The sequence below is a fragment of the Anticarsia gemmatalis genome, chromosome 27 (genome assembly GCF_050436995.1).
Source record: "Anticarsia gemmatalis isolate Benzon Research Colony breed Stoneville strain chromosome 27, ilAntGemm2 primary, whole genome shotgun sequence".
NCBI classification, from domain to species: domain Eukaryota; kingdom Metazoa; phylum Arthropoda; class Insecta; order Lepidoptera; family Erebidae; genus Anticarsia; species Anticarsia gemmatalis.
This window is the reverse complement of record NC_134771.1, coordinates 3,299,421-3,320,262: the sequence shown is the minus strand read 5'-3', so window position 1 is coordinate 3,320,262 and position 20,842 is coordinate 3,299,421. Positions and strand designations below refer to the sequence as shown.

The 20,842-nt window shown below is 34.9% G+C and overlaps 2 protein-coding genes and 1 long non-coding RNA gene across 5 annotated transcripts; 1 reads left to right on the top strand and 2 right to left on the bottom strand.

Moving 5' to 3' along the window:
- Nucleotides 1-372: 372 nt before the first annotated feature.
- LOC142984499 (uncharacterized) lies at nt 373-4,057 on the bottom strand. The gene is made up of 3 exons (XM_076132168.1): nt 3,915-4,057; nt 3,051-3,469; nt 373-1,181 (listed from the first exon to the last, which is right to left on the bottom strand). The coding sequence occupies exons 2-3, from the start codon at nt 3,460-3,462 to the stop codon at nt 1,087-1,089; spliced, it is 507 nt and encodes a 168-aa protein (XP_075988283.1). The 5' UTR covers nt 3,463-3,469; nt 3,915-4,057; the 3' UTR covers nt 373-1,086.
- LOC142984500 (uncharacterized) lies at nt 1,189-15,341 on the top strand. Its single transcript, XR_012960151.1, has 4 exons — nt 1,189-1,580; nt 1,946-2,145; nt 12,916-13,065; nt 14,818-15,341. It is a non-coding gene; the product is annotated as an uncharacterized LOC142984500 (long non-coding RNA).
- Nucleotides 9,004-20,643, bottom strand: dgt1 (KAT8 regulatory NSL complex subunit dim gamma-tubulin 1). 3 transcript variants are annotated; one of them, XM_076132166.1, is made up of 11 exons: nt 20,518-20,643; nt 19,436-19,617; nt 18,756-18,964; nt 17,741-17,854; nt 17,192-17,292; nt 16,688-16,865; nt 16,036-16,199; nt 15,357-15,502; nt 14,189-14,326; nt 13,553-13,684; nt 9,004-13,054 (listed from the first exon to the last, which is right to left on the bottom strand). In XM_076132166.1, exons 2-11 carry the CDS (start codon nt 19,595-19,597, stop codon nt 12,896-12,898), a joined length of 1,503 nt encoding a protein of 500 aa, XP_075988281.1. In that variant the 5' UTR covers nt 19,598-19,617; nt 20,518-20,643; the 3' UTR covers nt 9,004-12,895. The 3 variants fall into 3 exon arrangements, with proteins under 3 accessions (XP_075988281.1, XP_075988280.1, XP_075988282.1); XM_076132165.1 differs by lacking the exon at nt 20,518-20,643 and adding an exon at nt 19,926-20,131; XM_076132167.1 differs by lacking the exon at nt 20,518-20,643 and adding an exon at nt 19,926-20,131 and having other exon boundaries at nt 9,004-13,050.
- Between the last annotated feature and the right edge of the window lie 199 nt (nt 20,644-20,842).

The following is a 20,842-nucleotide window of genomic DNA, read 5'->3' as shown; positions in this document are numbered from 1 at the left end:
GGTTTGATGTTTTATTTTATTTGTAAGTCTCAATATTGTCCTCCAGTATTTGTAAATTTTCTTTGAAGCTAGATAATTGTATTGAAGTTTGTTTATTATATTTATGTAGTCGGAGAACTTAGTACAGAGCCTTATTATGTACAATGTATCTAGAACATAATTAATTATTCCGTGCTGCTGAGGCTTGCGAGTCACTGATGCTCGAAATTATGTTTTCGTATACCACCAATAGTCGCGAACCTAGCAGGCAATGCCCTCACTAAGTTGTCAGACTATGTTGCCCGTTCAATTTCTTAGCAGTAAAACTATACCCTATTTGATACTAAATAATAATATAATAATTATTATGTTAAAGGTAGAAAAACGACAAAGTATCATGTAAAAATAAACTGTTTTATTAACAAAACATCAACTGAGTTCACATAAAATAACTTTTGGACATATTATCAACGAAAATTATACATATTCTCCTCATTCAGCACAATATAGAAATGTTTAATATTTAAATGCAAAATGGTAGATATAAGTCTATTAGTTGGCAACCCAGAGTAGTAGGAATTGAGCAATTTACAAAAAGTGTAACCAATCAGAAAATATTTTTTGTTATGCGCAAAAAAATTGGTTGTTACAAAGATATTTTTTAGATAATATATTAGACATTTATAAAGTCACTAATACAACAGAAAATAAATAGAAATATTAAACCTTAAATAGTTCATAATCAGTCATTTAATTGTAATGTATAGAAAATTACGTATTTTATTTACCTACGTTTAAACTTCTACTGCCTAAAGGGTATATAGACATTGAATTTTATATATTAGCACAAATATGTAGACATTTATAAAATATATTAGTTAACACTACTACATAGCAGTAACAAAACGCGATAAAAAATTGCTCTAGTTAAAACATTACAGATATTTTTAAAATTGACTAAAATTTTCCTGTAAAAAGATGAAATACGGAATTAAAAATGTTTTAATATTGCCTATATTATAAATTAAATATAAAATAGTAGTAAAAATACATAATTTTCCACACAAGACGCCATTGTGCCTCTCGCCGTTACGTTTAGTTGTTGCTTCACTTCTTCTTTTTCATTTGTTTGGCCTTCTTTTTCTCTTCAATCTTCTTTTCCTTGTCTTTTATCGATTTGTATAGTTTGTAGCCGAAGAATACTGAAAGAGAGAAAATATCGTTTTAGTATTTTTTCTTTTTGAAGCAAGTGATAATTATTTCTAATACACACATAACTTAAAAAGATGCCTCGGGTTCGAACCGTCAACCTATGAGTGGGAGTATTTTTATTGAAAGTAAATAAATAATGAGATAAAAATATCATGAATATCGGGCTGCATAAAAGTGGGTAGTTAAGAAATAATTTTTAAAATGTCATTTGAATTGGAATCCACGAAAGGAACGGTTGAAATTTGAGGCACGCGACTTTTCGTGTTTCTTAATAATTCAAGTATTTATCAACGGTGAACAAAAACATGGCTAAGAAATCTAAATAGAAATGTACTTGATAGTGTGTGTGTGTGTGTGAACTTGAAAAATTTAAAGCAAGCTAATTGCGGGTAAGAAACTTTCCATTCCTTAAATAACTATAAATCTCTTTTAAAGGGTGAATATTGTAGAAATGTACTGCCAATTTAAGACGAGATAACAATTTGAAAGATATCTTAAATTGGAAATGTCGGGTCAATGTCGGGTCAGCGATAAAATGTAAAAAGACCTACAAATGTACTTATCGACGTGTTGCATATTTTGTATCCTGTGACCAAAAAACAATTATAAAAATAAACCAGTAAATCTAGCATGAAAACTTGCGAAAATGTGTTCGTATCAAATTAGATACCAGTTTGTACAGGAATTGAATAAGCACCCTAATTTTGGAACACAAAATGTTTCTGTTTACCATCAAATCAAAACCTTTTTTCAGTTTGATAGTACATACTTTGAAGTTTCAAAGTTGTAAAGCGGTAATACGAAGTAAGGCGATAGTTTCCAACAATTAAAAACTAGTGAAGATCAAGTTGAGGGTAGGCGTAGAAACTCGCGCCACAAGGAGACGACGCTTAGCAGCTACATCAGTGACCATGATGGGTGTAACTGGATCGAAACATCGGATAAACAAATAAGGTACGTAACATTTAATTTATAACCGCGTTACATTATTATATTCATTATATCATCTTTAGGAACCCAATGCAGGCGTATTATACGATCGAAAAAACGTTTTACATTTATTTATTGACTTCATATACAAAAGGATACAGGCGGACTTAATGCCTTAGACATTCTCCTAGGACAGCCTAGCTTTACGGTGGTGCATAGATAAAGAGATAGACATTCTAACAATGCCTGCCTACGTGGCGCAGTGGTTTTGGTCGCCATGCCGCTATGGGGACGTGGCTTTGTTCAGGTTTTAATTTAAGTTTCGTGATAAAAATACAAAGTTGTTAAGCGACTGTAGTTAATGAAAATATGAATTTAAATTTTGTTATGATAAACACCTGTAACCACGTAATAATTAGGTTAAAGATAATTATTAACAAACAACGTATTGTACGATAATTGTATTAAATCTAAACAAATGACTGTTTATCTTTATATAATATGTGATATCGTCATATTAAGATCTTAATCAAATAAGATTGATTGCTTAATACTTAACAGGATAGTTATATTATTATTTATTTCTTTCACATCACGGCGAATGGAAAATACCTACGTTATGCATTTAAGAGTTAAAATTTGGTTATTTTTCAACATGATCCGTTTGTACTCGAAGGTATAGCAGCGGCATATAAAAATACACCCACGTTTCGCTATTAACAATTTTAGTCCCATGTAATAAGGGGCGAGCCTATTGCCATATACCGGGCTCGTTAACAATCTAAGATATACTATTGAGAAATATTCTATCTAATATAAATTAGAAAACCCCGCAATTTTTTTCCGAATTAACAATTGTTTTCCTTTTAAACTTCTGTCTCATGGCGGGAAACAATATTTTAAACTCTCACGATGAACACAAAACTTACTTATCAAAATGATCAGTAACACAACGCCAGCGGCCACCATATACAATCTAGTCATAATAGCGCTTCTTACAGCCTCTTCTATATTGCTAAAAGCCCCGCTATCCTTCAATTTCATACTCAATTTATTCTTCAAACCCTCTTTTATTCTATTCGTGAACATAGCCTTGTCATCATCCGTCATATCTTTGAATTGTTGTAAAACTCCACGCAATTTGTCTCTAATTTCTACAGATTCTTCGTCTTCCGGTGTCTGGGCAACCATTTTTTGTAGAACTTTCACTAAGTCCATGTTTTGTATGGATTGTGACAGTTGGTCCGTAATGGCGGCGCCGAGGCCCATCCCTTCACCTTCCCCATCTCCTCCAAGTCCAACGGGAACGTTCAATGTAATATCAGCGTCGCCTTCCGCCATTTTCTTTCTGTTGCGCGGGAAAGTTTCTGTTTTTAATTCAGTGCGAATTTCTGATAGATTTTTTACTTATTTCGCTTATGATGCTTTATAGTGTTCGGAATGCGACACAAATTTACGAACAATTTAAATTGAAATGTTTTTATTGCAAATGCATAGCCAGATGTGTAACTTTCTGCCATAATACACCGTGTTAGTAGGCTTTTGCCTTGAAATCAATTAAATACACGCACAGTGAACTATAGTACCATTTTATTTCCTTCTTTAAATTAAAAACGAAAAGTAGCTGACTTTAAACTTCCAGAAAAGAATGACAAATAAATATAAAAAGGGAACGTTATTACAAAACCATTGACGATATGATTTAAATCAAAATATTTGGAAAAATAGCTATTGTAGTATCGCACTTCTTTCACTATTGAAGTGAATAAAAAACAATAAATAAAGGCACTCACCGCACTGCCTCACGCCTAGCGATAAACTAAAATTATTAATCTAGAAACTCAGGTTTTATCGCGTACTTACACAATAACGTGTTCGTGTGTAATACGAATAATGTTTATCAAATATTGATAAAATACAATTTATCATCATTTTGAAATTGAGACGAATGCTAGTCTGAAAGATATTTACGAATATAGGGTAATATCGGATTTAGTTAACATCGATTGCGTGAAACGAAACGACGATGTATAATTGATGATTTAAAGGAAAATTGGTATACCTAATAGGTAATACATTTGCCTGCATGTCAATTCGATATGGCCATGGCGTAGTTATCGATAACAAACACCTGAATAATATAGAGTACATAATTGTGTTACTTGTACTTTATATTCCCCAAGACGTTTCTTTATCCATTGTATAAAGGTTCTTTGCAGCTGTATTTTGACAAGTAGATAAACATTTAATAATTCATATTAAACGAGGAACTAACGCGAGCATACATTCTTGTCATTTCACCATAGATTCCTTGATGTTTCAGTGCAGGTTACACTGGCTGTGGTAGCAAACTGATACATACAATACGAGGTAAAATTCATGTTCATCGATAGTTCTTGTATAGTATAAACATGCAAGGCGAAATTTTTTCGCTTGCTGATTTCTAGTCCAATGCAAAATATTGCAATTTCCATTTTCCAGCTCCCGATGTAAAGGTCCGGTCTGCTATTCAGTAGTATATATATTGGCTTAGCCTTTGTTCCAAACTATGTTGGAGTCGGCTTCCAGTCTCACTTATATTACGGCATATTCAGCAGTACTTAAGTAATTTAGTAAGAAAATTAAAACCGCATAAAATAGCAAAGAGTTGCTTTCATAAAAGAGACAAAATATAGGTTTATGAAACTTAGTTGCTATCACACGTAGTGTTAACTTGCTATCAATGTTTTCATAATAGCAACGCTGAAACGATAATATTTCGACCTACATGTCAATTGAGAAAGTATTTATACTTTGTGATAAAAAATACCTATAGATAATGATAAATTATGTCAATTATCTACAGTTATATAGACTTTGTAACAATGTAACTGAATTATTAAGACCTTATTTCATTTATTTTGTTATTTAATTTGATGCTTTTTTGTGACCAACTCCGATAGCACCTAACAACAATTTTCCACAAATCATTTTACTAATTCAAAAAATCAATTGCTCTAGAAATAATTAATGTTCGGAATGTATCGTTTGAGAACTTAATTGCCTTTATATTTCTTCTCTGTCTTGTCTTTATAAGCAGGACTTTTCTAAAGATTTTCTTGTTTGCAAACATCAGTTCAACCCATATGGAAAGATAATTCTTTAAAGTTTCTTCTATTTCGCATTTCTCTTTCCTTATTAAATTTCGCTGAATCCTTTATTCTTTAGACAGCGCCAAAGAAATTAAAAACACCCCCTTCTATTTCTCGAAACTCATTGTTAAGTTTCCTTCAGTTTTTCTATCCTTTGAAATAATTTTCCAAGTAAAAACAACTGCACAAACATTAACTTCTTAAAAAAACCGATATCGTACCATTATAACCACTTGCATTCCTTTCAACACGCATATGCACTAAATCATTCACTTATACGGCTCACGGCAATAGAAAATAGAAAAAAAAACTTACACAGCAAGGAGAACACCATCAGAATGAAGACTACAGCCAGTATAGAACCTCCTCCGTAACTCCCGAACACTTTAGGGACATCTCCCGTCAGCATAGCTTTCAAATTTTCCCGCACATCGTCAGCCACATCCAAACTATCAAGCATTTCAATCATCGCCTTTCTCGAAGGAGGTTTGCTAGGATCAGCATCCTTCATCAATTCCTGTAGTTTTCCTATCACTTCTGGGTCAATGGCGTCCATTTTTCGTGAGTTGTTTGCTTGAATTGAAACGTTATCGGCGGACGAACAGCACTTATCTCGTGCTAATGTAACGTGGAATACACGTTGGTCGATCGGGCTTGGTTTAATTTGTTAACTGATAGCGAAGTAAGCTGACAATGGCGGGAATTGTGCTATAATTATTGCAAGATACCTAGCATAGAAGACGTTTCTTAGGCATAAGCCTCCTCACGCATTATATTACCGCGATAGTGGCTAGCCGCGCGGTTACACATTAATATGCAACCGAATAAAAAATCACTACGGTTAAGTGAGGACAATCACAGGCGTTTGCAGCCTGTAAAAGCGATTAACCGCTAGTGTATAAGGGGTCTTAGGCATAATACCTATCTTTATTATATAATAATTCCTGGCATGTTTTCTGTTTAATATGTATTTTTTTCTTTGTGTTGTTTGTGCCCATTGTCACTTAATATGGTGACATCATTCACTAGAAACTATTTTTTCTATCCATAAATAGCGTCATTTATGTTTTTATTGCAAATAAATAATGGTCATTTTATCTTGATTCAATATTCTTACAACCACGCCCATTAACGCATTCTACATACACTGTCTAGTAAATTGACTTAGGATATGGAAAACGATAATGTTAGGAAACCATAGATATTCTTGTATAAATTTGAAGTTCGAATTTTATGAAGCTTCAAAAATTTAAAAATATAAAAGCCAGATTGCAGGTCCCATGGCTCCTTAAAGAGGTCATACGAGAAATATAAAAAAAAAAGATTAACGCAATGTTTACAACACTTTCGCTTTAAACACAAAAGCGCTCTCAACTATATAAAAAGCGATTTTACCAAATCGCTCTCGCTTACTCTTTTAACTTGCGTCATATTTATAAATGTATGGTAAATCCACACAAGAGTATCGTTAATTTCGCCTGCAGTGTACACAAAGATGTTCCTACATTATTTGGACCGACTATTGTCTGCAACGGAATGGTTTACACAACTGGCAAGTGAAACCTTCAGTATGTAACTTAAAGTAAGACTGCCTGAACTGCTGTGTTCAGGGTAGTAGTATATGACTGCTGATCAAGAGGTCTTGGGTTCGATTCCCAGGTCAAGTAAACTGTATTCAGGCTTTTTTAATTTATATAAGAATATTCTCAATAATTATCTATACTATAATATTATAAAGCTGAAGAGTTTGTTTGTTTGTTTGTTTGAACGCGCTAATCTCAGGAACTACTGGTCCGATTTTAAAAATTCTTTAAGTGTTAGATAGTCCATTTATCGAGGAAGGTTATAGGCTATATATCATCACTCTGCTACTCATAGGAGCAGAGTACCAGTGAAAAATGTTACAAAAACGGGGAAAATTTTGACCCATTCTCCTTGACGCAAGCGAAGTTGCGCGGGTCAGCTAGTATCCAATAAGAGGTATTACATGGCAGTAACATTATCCATGGCGAAAATTTAGGTGTATTTTATATAATGCTGCCTACACCTTTGGGTTAATGGTGTGATGTTATAAATAATTAAGACGTGCGCTGCTCCCCACGCGTATGTGCGTTTCATAAAACAGTTGGCACTATGTAGGGATTTTAGGTTCGATTTAGTTTTGATTTGGCCACCATGACAAGCGCTAAATTGAAACATAAAAACAATTATATTTCTAAATAATTGTCACAGCTAAGAAAGGGAATCTCCTTTCTCCGTATAAAACATCTCTGTTTAGCGCCATCTGCTGTATAAATTAAAAGTACTAAAATGACTAAATATTGCAAATAACAAAATATATTAATTGAGTGGTCACAGGATACAAACATTAATTTATGATACCATATAATTAGGTACTATACCAACTTAATTAAATTTAATTATTGAAGTTATAACAGGATAATAATAAAATTATATACAATAATAACCAGATAAGAATGTGTAAGCTGTCACTGCCTGAGTAAAAATTAAAAAAATATATATTTTGACAGTTGTACAACATTCCCGCTGGCTATTCATGTATTTTAACCGAACAAATTTCAGAAAGTTCAGTTCGATATGTTAATATATAGCTGCAGTACAAGATTCAGGCAGATGTTAGATAATTATTGGCCGCTCAGTATTGATTTTTAGATAGAATGATAAAGAGATAAAAAATAATTTTGAAAAGCAGGTAATATTTATTTTATGATCAGTTAATTTGAATTTTTACGTGAGTTAAATATGTAATTCTCTTGACAATAAAAAATATTGTGTTTTTGTAAGCGCTTTCTAACTATATACAGGAAATCGTGAATAAAACTTAGTTTTTTTGTGACACTTTACGGTCTAATTAATCGCTGACATTGTATCGTTGAAATGTTAGCAAATAATGATCGCACTACAAAAATATTAACATCCACACGTAAATAAATAATAAAAGCACAGTTTTACCTGATAAACTGATGACAATGATCCCAGGAACAATAAATACACTGTTCGAAAATGCATGTTCGAGGGGACCCTCGGAACCTCCGCTTAGATCCACCATTGTGCTTTAATACTGAGATTTTCCCTCCTAATACTGCAACGGGGTTGTCAATTCTCTATTTTAGATTACAAACACTTCCATTCTCAGCAACAGAAGACTAATTTCCTAGATAAAATCATCAAAATCTTTCACCCGTACGAAAAGACGATCCGTAGGACGCAAACGACAACAAGTTTCCACACCTTTCATTCGTTCAATATAGATTAAATTTGAACACGAGTCTTTTGGGCACGTCAAGGTTGTTCGAAAAGTATCCTCGAGATTCGAATCCTATCCTGGAGATTGTCCCTAATTCTTTCTTTATGTTATTGTATTTACATTCAATATTTCAACTTAACTATGATGTGTTATTATAATAATTGCCTAGTCTATGTAATTTGTAGAACTAGGACTCCTATTCCAGGCGTAGGTAGGGTTTTAGGTTGTGGCTAGATCTCACTGATCTTAGGGCTAGGTATTTTAAACACACCTCAGTGAACTACCATACAATAAGAGTATTTAGGAAGTAAAGGGTCGATGGACAACGGGATTCTTTTTAGAGGTGACTAGCCAACTTCAGTCCCCAGGAATTTTGTAGTAGACATTAGATTTTGTCCGGTAGTGTTCATGGTATCTCTTAACTAGTATCCACAATATGTCTTGGAATGAGGTAAATCTAGTAACTTTATAATGAAAAACATGTTGATATTTATGTACTGATTTTTTATTATCATTGCAATACAGTGGAACATTCAGATCATTACAAAAAGTAGCTTAAGGCTGCGTTTCCACCAGAGATGTGCGAGGATGCGTAGCGAGGGATGTGTTTGTAAAGAACCAATAGAATCGCTTCATTTACCTCGCCTCGGTCAGCACAGCTCTGGTGGAAACGGCTCAGCGGAGCTAGATTTTTGCGCATACAAAACAAGCGAGGAATGTGTGCGAGGGATGTGTACGAGGGATGTGTGCGAGGGATGTGTTGAGAAGGATGTGTTGCGAGGTTTGCGCATACTGTACCAGCCAGTCCATAGACGGAGTTTGTTGGAAGTAGAAGTGCGTAAAATAGATATGGATAATTGGAAAAAGAAGATACTTTTATATTTAACAATTTGCGATGAAGAAATGGAAGCAGAAGATACGGAGTTTATTAGTTCTATAATTTTAAACAATAGAAGAACACACAGGTTTTGGATACGTAACCATATTAAATATCATCGTTTACATGGAGAATTCTTTACCTTTTTTTATACGGCTGATGATGAAATATTCGAAAATTCTTATCGAGTATCTAGAAGTAACTTTTATGAGTTACACAATTTGATTGAGAACATTATCAAGAAGGAAGACACTCACTACAGAGAATGCATCAGCACCAAAGAAAAATTGGCCGCTCCCACTACACCGCACCCCCGTCGATACATTTCACAGCTTCGCAACGCATCCTCGCACCACACATAATGCGCATTTTCACAGCTCCGCTACACATCCTCGTAGACACATTTTCATCGCACAGCTTTGGTGGAAACACCCACACATTTTCACAGCACAGCTAGACATCCTCGCACGACACATTTCCATCGCACATCTCTGGTGGAAACGCAGCCTTAGACATAGTTTAAAGCATTTTGGTTTATAAATACTGCCACAGTGAGAGAAGAGCAACAAAAAACAACTAAGTATACACTATATTTTGTTTATGCTTATTTTAATATTACCTTTGGATTTACATATCACAAAGTGTAGGGAACTAAAATATTACGAGTCGGGTTCTATTCAGATGATATATGATTAAAAGGCAAGTTAGCAATAGAAACGTAATTTTGATGCAGTTTATATATGCTTTCAAAAACTGTCACTAAAATGGACAATGCTTCTTATAGTCTGACAACTTAGTAGCGATACTGGGCATGCACGGTTCATCAGAGTAATATTAATAATTATGTGTTTAATCTATACTAATATTATAAAGCTGAAGAGTTTGTTTGTTTGTTTGTTTGTTTGTTTGTTTGTTTGTTTGTTTGTTTGAACGCGCTAATCTCGGGAACTACTGGTCCGATTTGAAAAATTCTTTCAGTGTTAGATAGTCCATTTATCGAGGAAGGCTATAGGCTATATATCATCACGCTACGACCAATAGGAGCAGAGTACCAGTGAAAAATGTTACAAAAACGGGGAAAATTATGATTCTTTTATGTGACGCAAGCGAAGTTGCGCGGGTCAGCTAGTGCTGCATAAGTTTGCTGACTGACACTATATTCTTAATCTGAGACTCTCTACAACGTTGTTGGACTATAACAATGTTAAATGGTTGAAACACGACTATAGTTGACTGGCAGTTTCAAAGCAGTTATCATCGCAACTGCACTTATAAAGCAATGAATGAGTTATATAGCAGCCAATTTCGTGTACCATCTGTTTAAACCCATAGAGGAACTGTAGAATTTGTCAATATTAATTAAAATCTACTTAAAGAATTCATTTACATGCATATATCTTGATGGAATGTAACATAGCTTTTCTTATATTAGAAATTTGAAAAGGGTAATGGAGTCTAACCACTCAAGTTGCCGACCCACTGACATGTCTTGGTAATACTTTATTTCAAAGGAATCATGACGGCTTAAGCCGCTGACTTCGTTTTGCCGACTTGACTTGTCATGTCGGCAGGTCGACCACTTTAAAGTGGAGCTATTAGTGCCTTACAATACATTTCCATTTTAGATTATATTTATCAGATATCATTACTAATTATTATTTAAGTAATTAGATTACATGGCTATTTCAACATCCAGTTTAATATTTTGCTTGACTTACGGTCCTAGTACATACAGCATTATTAAGTAATAACTATGTGGAGATATTATTATACGAATTTTAATCTTATCGTAGTATTTTTTTCAAATAATCAATGATATTTTTTAGAAATAGCTATTTTGTGGAACATTTAAAAACATAGCAAATAAAGTCGTCGAAATTGCCAGGATCTTTTTTCGCGTAAAGATTATGCAGTAGTATGTAAATATGGTGTATTCTGTGAGATTCAAACTAATATATTATTATATTGTTTCCCTACCTAAACTTAAGCAAAACAGTAATTACATATTATATCTGTCTTTGCATGTGTCAGCCCTATAGTACATAATAATATAGTTTTAACTTGACAAATTCATCTTATCTATAACCAAAGATTATATTATCAGAACCTGCAACTTGCAGATTGCAGCCACTGTATGTCTTCAGAAAAACCAGGTCTTAATATTACATATCCATTTATAAATACATACACAGAAATAGAATATGATTCGTCTACTTTCGCCTGATATAAGACCCTAACTAATTCTGCTATTACAACAGACTCAGCAATCAAAACTCTAATTACAATATAACTTTACAGAAATAGTTATCATACTGCTTAGAGCTACATTATATTCTGATCCTTTCGTCCTAAACATTTTTTAAGCCACTTTTCTCACTAGCAAAACAGAATTTCAGTCATATACATTACGAGTCCATATTATACCTTTTTTCAGGCAATATCTAGACACAAATTTTGAATTATTTTACGCATTCAACTAATAAAATCGACTATGTGCATACAGAAGCAATTATCATACTGTTGTAATACATAAATGGCTAGTTTCAAACCTTTGAATAAGTATTGGTTATCTTAACTACATTAGCGGTTTTCATACATTTGGTGATTCTCTGTGTATTAGACAGATTATTCAACACTTATCCGTTAGTTGTGAAACTGGTCAGAGTAAGTGTAGTATTATACGGAAATTAACACAAACATGTATTTAACCTTGGATTACTTGATGTTTTAGTATAGGTTACACTGTTGGTTACTAGGTGCTTCATAAACTATTTAAGGTAAAATTATTGTTTACACAAATTTATGGAGACAAACATATTATATTGATTTGCCAGATTTTACCATTTAAAGGCAAATTAATATACATACACAAGTCTTGCCTTCTTCCCATGGGGTAGGGTGTCACAGACAAGAAGGCTATAACACAATAATAACACTTTTATTTCTTCTTGATCTGGGTTCACACAGTCACACAATTCATTAAAATCAAACACTATCACAAAATAAATGACAGTACACAATAATATTATAATGCAATCGCGTTTAATATCAGTTGCATTATAATATTATGTGTACAAGAGTTTTAAAATCACAATACATTATATTGTACCTGTTTAATACACTGAACACTTATTCTATTTCAACTGTAAGTCAAAACTGCTCATACAATTTCGACAGTTTGACAAACATGAAACACTTTTATAACCAGCATATTTTATTATTGGTATTTGCACTCACTTGTTTGCTAAGCTATTCAGAGCTTACACAATGTTTATTAGTAAGAGTGTAGTATCGTAGTCTATTTTCAGATGAAATCACTGGGAATCACTTGAATATCACTCAACACAGATTATGTAATTTATTCGTAGTTACTGGTCTGTTATGTATAAGCACTTCACTGGTCTAAATACAAATGCTTGGCGGTGTTAAACCACTATTATAGATATCGTACAAGAAAACTTGTGACCAGTAGTCGTCTGGTATGTGTATGTACGTGTGTCATTCGTACGGTGTTTCAGGCGGGAGTGTGACCTCGCCGATGTCCTGGCGGTCGTCGACCGAGTGGTCTGTGTGGACCACTTCCTCATTCACTTCAGTGCGGTGCGAGTCGGCCTCTGATATAGAACGCGGCTCCGATTCAGTGTCTGAGCCTTCTTTCTGAGGAGCAGGTAAGAAATGTAGGGTTATGTTAAAAAACGAAAAAAAAACAAAAGTAAATAAAAAACTAAAAATATTGGTGAAATAATCAAATTAATAATAAAATATTGGTGAAAAAATGTTATAACAGTGGGTGGTTGTGATTGGGGACTCCTAAGCAAACCATATGTCTGTGTTAGGTGACCCCAGTTATGTGTTTTATTATGAAGATGTTGAGAAAAATTAAGCAAGGAACTTAGTTACATAATATAAATGATACAGAAAATTGGATACCCAATTTTAAATGAAGTTTTGTACAAAAAAAAACAATTTTTATTATATCTCACCGCTACTACAAGTTAAAAAAAAACAGCAATTTCCTTTTGGGGTTTTAAACTTTTGATTGTTTACATTCTATACAATAGAAAAGACATTCCATCTTCGGACATACAAGGCCTTTTATGCTGTAGATATGTAAAAATAACTTAAGTTAGTGCCGGCTGATGTCAATATACTCACTTTGATAGCAAACACAGTATAGGGAGGCGGATCTGTATGATACCGGCAAGAGGCGGACGGCAGCGGCAGTTTGGGAATCGGCTCCTGGCACGCAGTCACGCCGCGCGTGTCCCCACACGCAGCGAATAACACCTACAAAATTAATAGTTAAATTATTAATCACTCACACAGAAGGTACGGAACTATGTTCGAGTCGACTACCAGCCTCACCGGATGCAGCCGAGTACCAGTATTTTACGTGAAACGACTCATAAGACCTCCACAACCCTGGGTTATAACACAAAAACCTTTGTTAAGACTGGCTTTCAGACTATTGGTAACGATTGTCAAAGATCTTTGGAAATGACAGCCGTTTAACGTGCCTTCCAAAACACGGAGTGTGTAAGATGGTCACCATCCACAGAATAATGGCGGCAAACGTAGCTTAACCTCATAGATCGATCCGCGCGGCTGTTATTAACTAAGCCTCCTCCAGAGTCCTACATGGTTTAGCTAGTACTCAATAATTATAAACTTTCTATTATTTTTCAGCTCTAGCCTCTATTGAACTAAAGCTACTAATCGGTTAAGCTGTTTGCCAGTGAAACTGTAACAGACAGACACACAGACACATACATTTAACAGTATCATTATTACCTGTTGTCTATCATGCAGTATATGCTTGAGACAATGCTTGGACGCGGGTAGCACGTGTTGTGGACAGCGCACGCCTCCCTCCGTGAACACACAGCGGCCCTGAGACGGGATCGGCCTGTTCTGACATGTGTCGTATACCTGCAAATAAAACAATATATTTGTAACATAACGTTCTTGATATTAACTTGACATATAAGTGTGTTTTAGAGGCAAATGTACAATTATGGTTACAAGGTGGGGAAGGGTTACCAAATACACATAAGACTTTTGAGACAAAAGCCCATAAGGCGGCTTTGTTTGATATGCTAGGGGTTAAAATCTTTAAGACTCTTGAAATAATCATATTATTATAGTAAAGGGCTTAAGTCATACTAAGTGAAGCTAGAAGATCACAGCTGGATCAGATTTAGCGGGATAAAATAATCCAATTCCGCTAAATTCCGAAATCATAATGGATTCGTCAGCCATCAAGGATTTACCTAGTTCAATGTTTTTGGGGAGGGAAGTTGAGAGATTTGAAGCACTTTTGAAAGGACTTAAGTCTTTATGGTCTCTCATAGATTATGTTGATTATGAATATTGGGTGTATTTAATCTTATTTTTTTCTTATACTTTACCTTTTTCTACAGGCAGCAGGAAAGCATGGAATAGAAAATACAGATCAATTTTAAAATAATTAAAGCAATAAGTAGCATAGTGTCCGATTCTGTGCATGGTAAGGTCTGATCTATTTTAATATACACATTACAAAAAACATATTATTTGTTCCAGAGGAAGCATCGTGATGAAACCTTTCATATTATTATGTGAAAGTTTTAAAAAACATTTCTTGAACTAACAAGTCCACAACCCGCCTTTGGCCAGTATGGTTGACTCAAGGATTATCCCTCCTTTATTCTTGTTGCGTAACAGGAGGACAGTGATGGGTTACATGATTTAGTGTGATTTAACTTAAATCACTGCATAGCATAAAATAAAGTCACTTTCCAGTCTATCCCTATGTATACTACTTTAAAACTACTAAACGGATTTTGATGCAGTTTTCTTTAATAGATAGAGTAATTCTAGACAAAAGTTTATGCTTAAAAATTGTAACGGTTGTTTGTAAAATTACTTTTTAAACCGGGCTAAGGCGGGACGGGTCGCTAGTTTGTTATATAAAACATACCTTAGCCCTCTTATGATGTAGTTTCCTTGCAAGCACTGCTTCTATTCCGTGGTGCTTGTGATAACTTGCGAACGCCTTCAACTTCTTCAGCAGCCGTCTTTCACGAGGTGTTAATTTTCCAGCGTTCATTTGTGTGTTTATACTACCTGTGAACAAAAAGTATAGAAATTTATCTTTGTTAAACATACCTATTACTAAGGTCCAAGCCGATATTCAACTATAGTCCGACTACTTAGTAGAGCGAGGCTCTCTACAAAGTTGTCGGATTATAGATGGCATGGACGATTTATCTAGATTATAATTAATACTGCTGTGTATTTCCAAAAAAAATATATGTATCAGATAGCCCTCCATCAGCTTCATAATTCTAAATCGCAGCTGTCGGGAGTATACAACACTTCCGACAGCTGCGAACCTTGTGATCAAAACTTTCTAATTAATTGTTGGACTATGCGACGGCCAGTCCCATTGTAACCACTCGTGCACTCCGAAGGAAAAAATTTTTGGCTATAGACCTCAATTACGAGTATAACCTCTTTTTAATTTGAAGCATCAACTCAGAAATACATTTTTTTACCGCGACTAGGTATTCAAATCCGAGCCCTCTAGGTAACAGTTGCATACACTTCAAACTTCACCACAGGAGCATCATAAATAATAAAATTATAAGACTACTCACAATACTGTTCTTTCTCAGCCTTCAAGTTCCTCAAGTACTGCAGCCGGGCAGTCTGCAGCAACACTCGGAGGCGGTCCATCTGCTTCAAATATGCTGACTGTAACACTCTCAGCATGTTCTTAGCTTCGCATATAGCTTCCTCGGCGGTGAACACGCCTGCCCTCCTGGAAATTATGGTAAAGTTAAGCATTATTTGTATATACTTGATGAATTTAGTAAATTATTTATTAAATAAGGACGGAAAAAGGCAGTGTCAAATGAATTACAGTTTATAAGAGTCTGCAGAAGATACTTTTCTAGTTTCGATGTATTATATTGAGAAGGGAAGACAGTCATGTCATTATATGAGTGTGAATACTGTGAATGTAAACGGAGTGTAAGTCCTAGTCCTAACGATATGATTATGTAGGTCAAATTTGTCCAAAGCTCTAGATTTAAAAAAACAAGTGATTTTAACAGAAGGACCAAGAGTTATAATGTTTTTTGAAAAACACTAAAACTTTTGGTTAACAAATTTTAGACTAAATTTGCCTCGTAAATGGGACAGACAGTAATAGATACGACTGACATTCTCGTACACCCAATTCATGCTAAGACTTTCTTACTTAGTTGTCGGAATAAAGCTTCTATAGATGTTATACTATATACTAACCACAGTGAATGTTGTTCGCAGGGCGCGTCCTCCGCATCGGACATGTCGTCTACGTCCTCAGCGCGGCAGTCCCCGCCGGCGCCCAGCAGCACGCTGTCGGCGTCGCTGTCGCTGCAGCTCTCGTACTCCATGATGGACGAGGAATACGCCGCGTTCATCGCCGCCGCGTCCACTTGCTCTGTCATTTACAATAAATTATTATAAACTTTAACCTTCTTTTTCTTATCGTATGGTTAGTGGTCAACCCAGTGTCAAAACTGTTCAAGCCACCGAAAGGCCTTTGACGTGGTTTAACGACTTATAATCGACAACAACCGAGTCCGACTTTTTATGTACCCTCTGGTACCACTTTCTTTGGAATGACCTCCGGTACCACCATTTTTGGAATGACCGCCCAAAGATCTGCTTCACCCACAGATCGTTTACTAACCAGTGAGCGCAACTGAGTACTGTCCTAAAGGTCTCTCCTTGCCTAACTAAAATCTCTTAATAACTGCTACTTACTATAAGGATCGACGTGTTGTGGCGTGAGTGGTTCTGGCTCGGCAGGATCGCTGACCACCGACACAGATGATGCACATGACGTTGTGCGTGGACGTTCTGGTCTGTAAATATAAACCATTATATTCAGACAATATACGAATTATAATATTAGCTTATTGTTAACAGAGCTAGCATGTTTCCGAGCTAGTGGTAGATTCAGTAATTGTAACGACTATCATAAGTCTCAATATTTGACCTAAATTAATAAATGATTTGATTTTCATACAGTGATAACCATATCTGTGTGAGATTTCAGAAATCACGTCAAATCTACGACGAATGTGGAAGACTGTCTAGTGAAATTACCTTATTATAAAGAGGTAAACAATAGTCTTTTTATTTGAAGTAAAATATTAAACTACAGCCAATCACGCAACATTACATTGTGTTTCTTATCAACAGAGGAGTACAGGAAAATCTTGAAATATGGTAAATAGACCATATCATCTCATAATAGAACAATAGTACCTATTTCTATGGAAGCATTTACATAATATAACAAATACTCACTTGACATAATGTTGCAGTTGATTGAGCAATGTTTCTGTAGTGATAACGGGGCGGGGCGGCGCCGCGCTGCGCTGTCTAGCGCGTAAGACTGCGCGAGCGTGCTCGAAACATAGCCTGTAATATAGAATAGAATATATATATATATATATTCGCTTAGCCTTTGTTCCAAACTATGTTGGAGTCGGCTACCAGTCTCACCGGATGCAGCTGAATACCAGTGTTTTACATGAAGCGACTGCCCATCTGACCTCCACAACCCAGTTACTTAGGTATTAACACGATACCCTTCGGTAAGACTGGTTGTCAGACCTTAAAGCTTCTGACTACTGTTAACGACTGTCAAAGATCTTCGAAAATGACAGCCGGGACCCACAATTTAACGTGCCTTCCGAAACACGGAGAAACTCGATATGTTTAGGATGGTCACCCATCCACGGAACAACCTCGGCAAGCGTAGCTTAACCTCAGAGAATGTAAATGAATTCCTTGTTAATACTACTTAAATAATGGGTTCTAGGTAAGTACTAAAAGCATAAACAAATACGGAATATTTATGAAATTACAAGTTTTAATTCACGATCTCTGTCTTTTATTTACTATGATATGGATGTAAATGGGTCAATTTTTAAAATATAGCAGTGTAAATAAAATCTTGCTTATTTTAAGCAGTTAAAACTCTTACACTGAAATTGAATAGTCATACAGTTACATATACATACTATGCTAACAATTTAGAAGAGCCTTGTCTGCAAGGTACATGACTGATGGAACAGGTACTAAATTCAGAAATTAGAACACCATTGATCACAGGCATATGATGATGATGGTGGCCTTATTTGCTACAGCTTCTTAATTCTCGATATACTTATTAATGAATTTAATCTAGATAATTCTTGCACTCCAAAGTTGCTTAATAGGTTGTCAGACTATACAATTACGTACATTTCTATTACTTGTTTGCAATCAATTAATATTATGATCACTTAACAAAAACAGTAAGTGAACTTTTTCTTACCCAGGATCCCTAGGATCTCTCTGTTCATCAGGAGCAGGATTCTGACACCTGTCTCCATTGTTATAAATGTGTGCACACTGTCTATACGGCGCAGTGGGATCGCGTAGTATGTGTTTGTAGCAGTACTGACGCCCAGAGAGCACGGGGAGAGTGCATTCATAGCCTTTGTAGGCACAGGTTCGGCTGCGGGAAACTATTTCATCTTGGACCTGAAAATTGAGATTTTTGGTATTAATAGGTATTTCATGACTGTAATATGATATGCAGTATAGGTTTTGCACCTAATGATTTTTCTGAGCTATGCATATGTTAGAAATACTAACATATGCATAGCTCATGTTCTAAGTGGAGGTAAAACATTGCGATGAATCTCTTAATGTCTGAAAGTTCTTAAAGGGTTCTTAATAGCCTTACCCTTCTCTCAGTCAAGGAAAAGAACTTTGCCCTGTTGTGGAAGGGTTAAACTAATTTCCTTAGCCTATCACAAAAATTATCTTTGCAAAAACTTATTTTGAAACCCTAATTAACCTTTCTTATAAGAATTATTCATGAAGTAATTAGGCACCTTAATTAAGTGATTAATCAATGCAGTATTGCTATTTGTTAGTTAACAATACTAAGCTACTTAACAGGGTTAATGACCCATTAATCCAACTGCAACTATTCAATAAATCAATTACCTCAGCCCTGAGTCTTTCTTTCTCCTGTTTCTTCACGATTTCAGGGTCTGGTGGTTTGATAGACTTTACGTTGGTGATGCGAAGACCCGAGGAGAGACGACCTCCACGACTCAACATCCTGACCTTTGGCAGGTGGATCGCCTGACGCGGCGGCTGCGACATTGTAGACGTCGATGGATTAACTGAAAAAAAAATACAAGGCAGATTGTAAAAAAATCCTTTGCTTGCAATCGTTTTTTTATATTTTTAATTATTGTTTGTAGTTGTTATTGGAAATTTTATTCACTATGTTCTTTATCAATTTTTTTTTGTTATGAATTCAGGATTGCAAATTCAAATAAAATTATTTCGCACCGCTTAGGTATTTCCGCTTCCTTATCAAACACAAGTTTGAACAAGAATTTAATTTTTCTACATTTTTAGAAGGTTTATTTTAAATTATATATTTAAAATAAGAAAAAAATATAAAAGGCTATTATTAGTAACTTACGCTCTAAAATCCTAATATTATGAGCATGCAGCTGGTTGGCATCTTCACTTTTACTGAACGAAAACATATTGGAATAATTGTTTGAAGAAACCAATTCACTATGTTTGAAATACACTTTAAAATAATATTTAAAAACGCAATTTAACCATGAGGCGCTTTCTATTGCGTAATTACACACAACAAAATCTTTTTTTTTCTGTTGTTATCGTCACACTCGCGCAAATCCACGTAGCCGCGAAAATTTTCACTGGATCACCTCACTAGTGTAGTCAACAATGTTTCTTTATAAATTAATTTTCACTCGATAAGGATATTATTTACACGAAACTACCTAAAAAAATAAATTAATAATTATGGTGCATTTACTATTAATTTATTTCAACTGCTAATGATTTTCCAAAAGAGAAATAGTAAAGTGTATTGTAAACAGTGGTGGGTCGGCCATTTGCACGGTGTGACAGAGTCTTTAGGTCCGTAATTTTGAAGTCCTATTTTATCGTTAAAAAGTTAACGATCCACAACAAAAATATACGCAAATGATAGAGAAATGCCTATACTACTTATTGAAACATAGTGATAAAGTGAAAAATACCTGTGATTGTTCCAGATCCACATTCTGTCACCGGAGACCTTACTACGTTAACCACCAAGTTTTACAATGGCGTCCGATTGAAAATACCTATCAAGATTACAAGTTGGGACGAAATTTCTTCAGTCGTTTAATACTTGTTTAGTTAGTTCCAAAAATTCTAATTATTTTTTAGATTTTATTTAGTGATAACAAATATTGTTGTACATTCAAAATGTTACATTATTAGTTTTAAATCTCTCAAATGTTAACGTGGTCTACGTCCGGTCGCCGCTGTCATAGCGCTATCCCTTTTCCACTCACGCACTTAGACGGAGCTCTGCTCTCC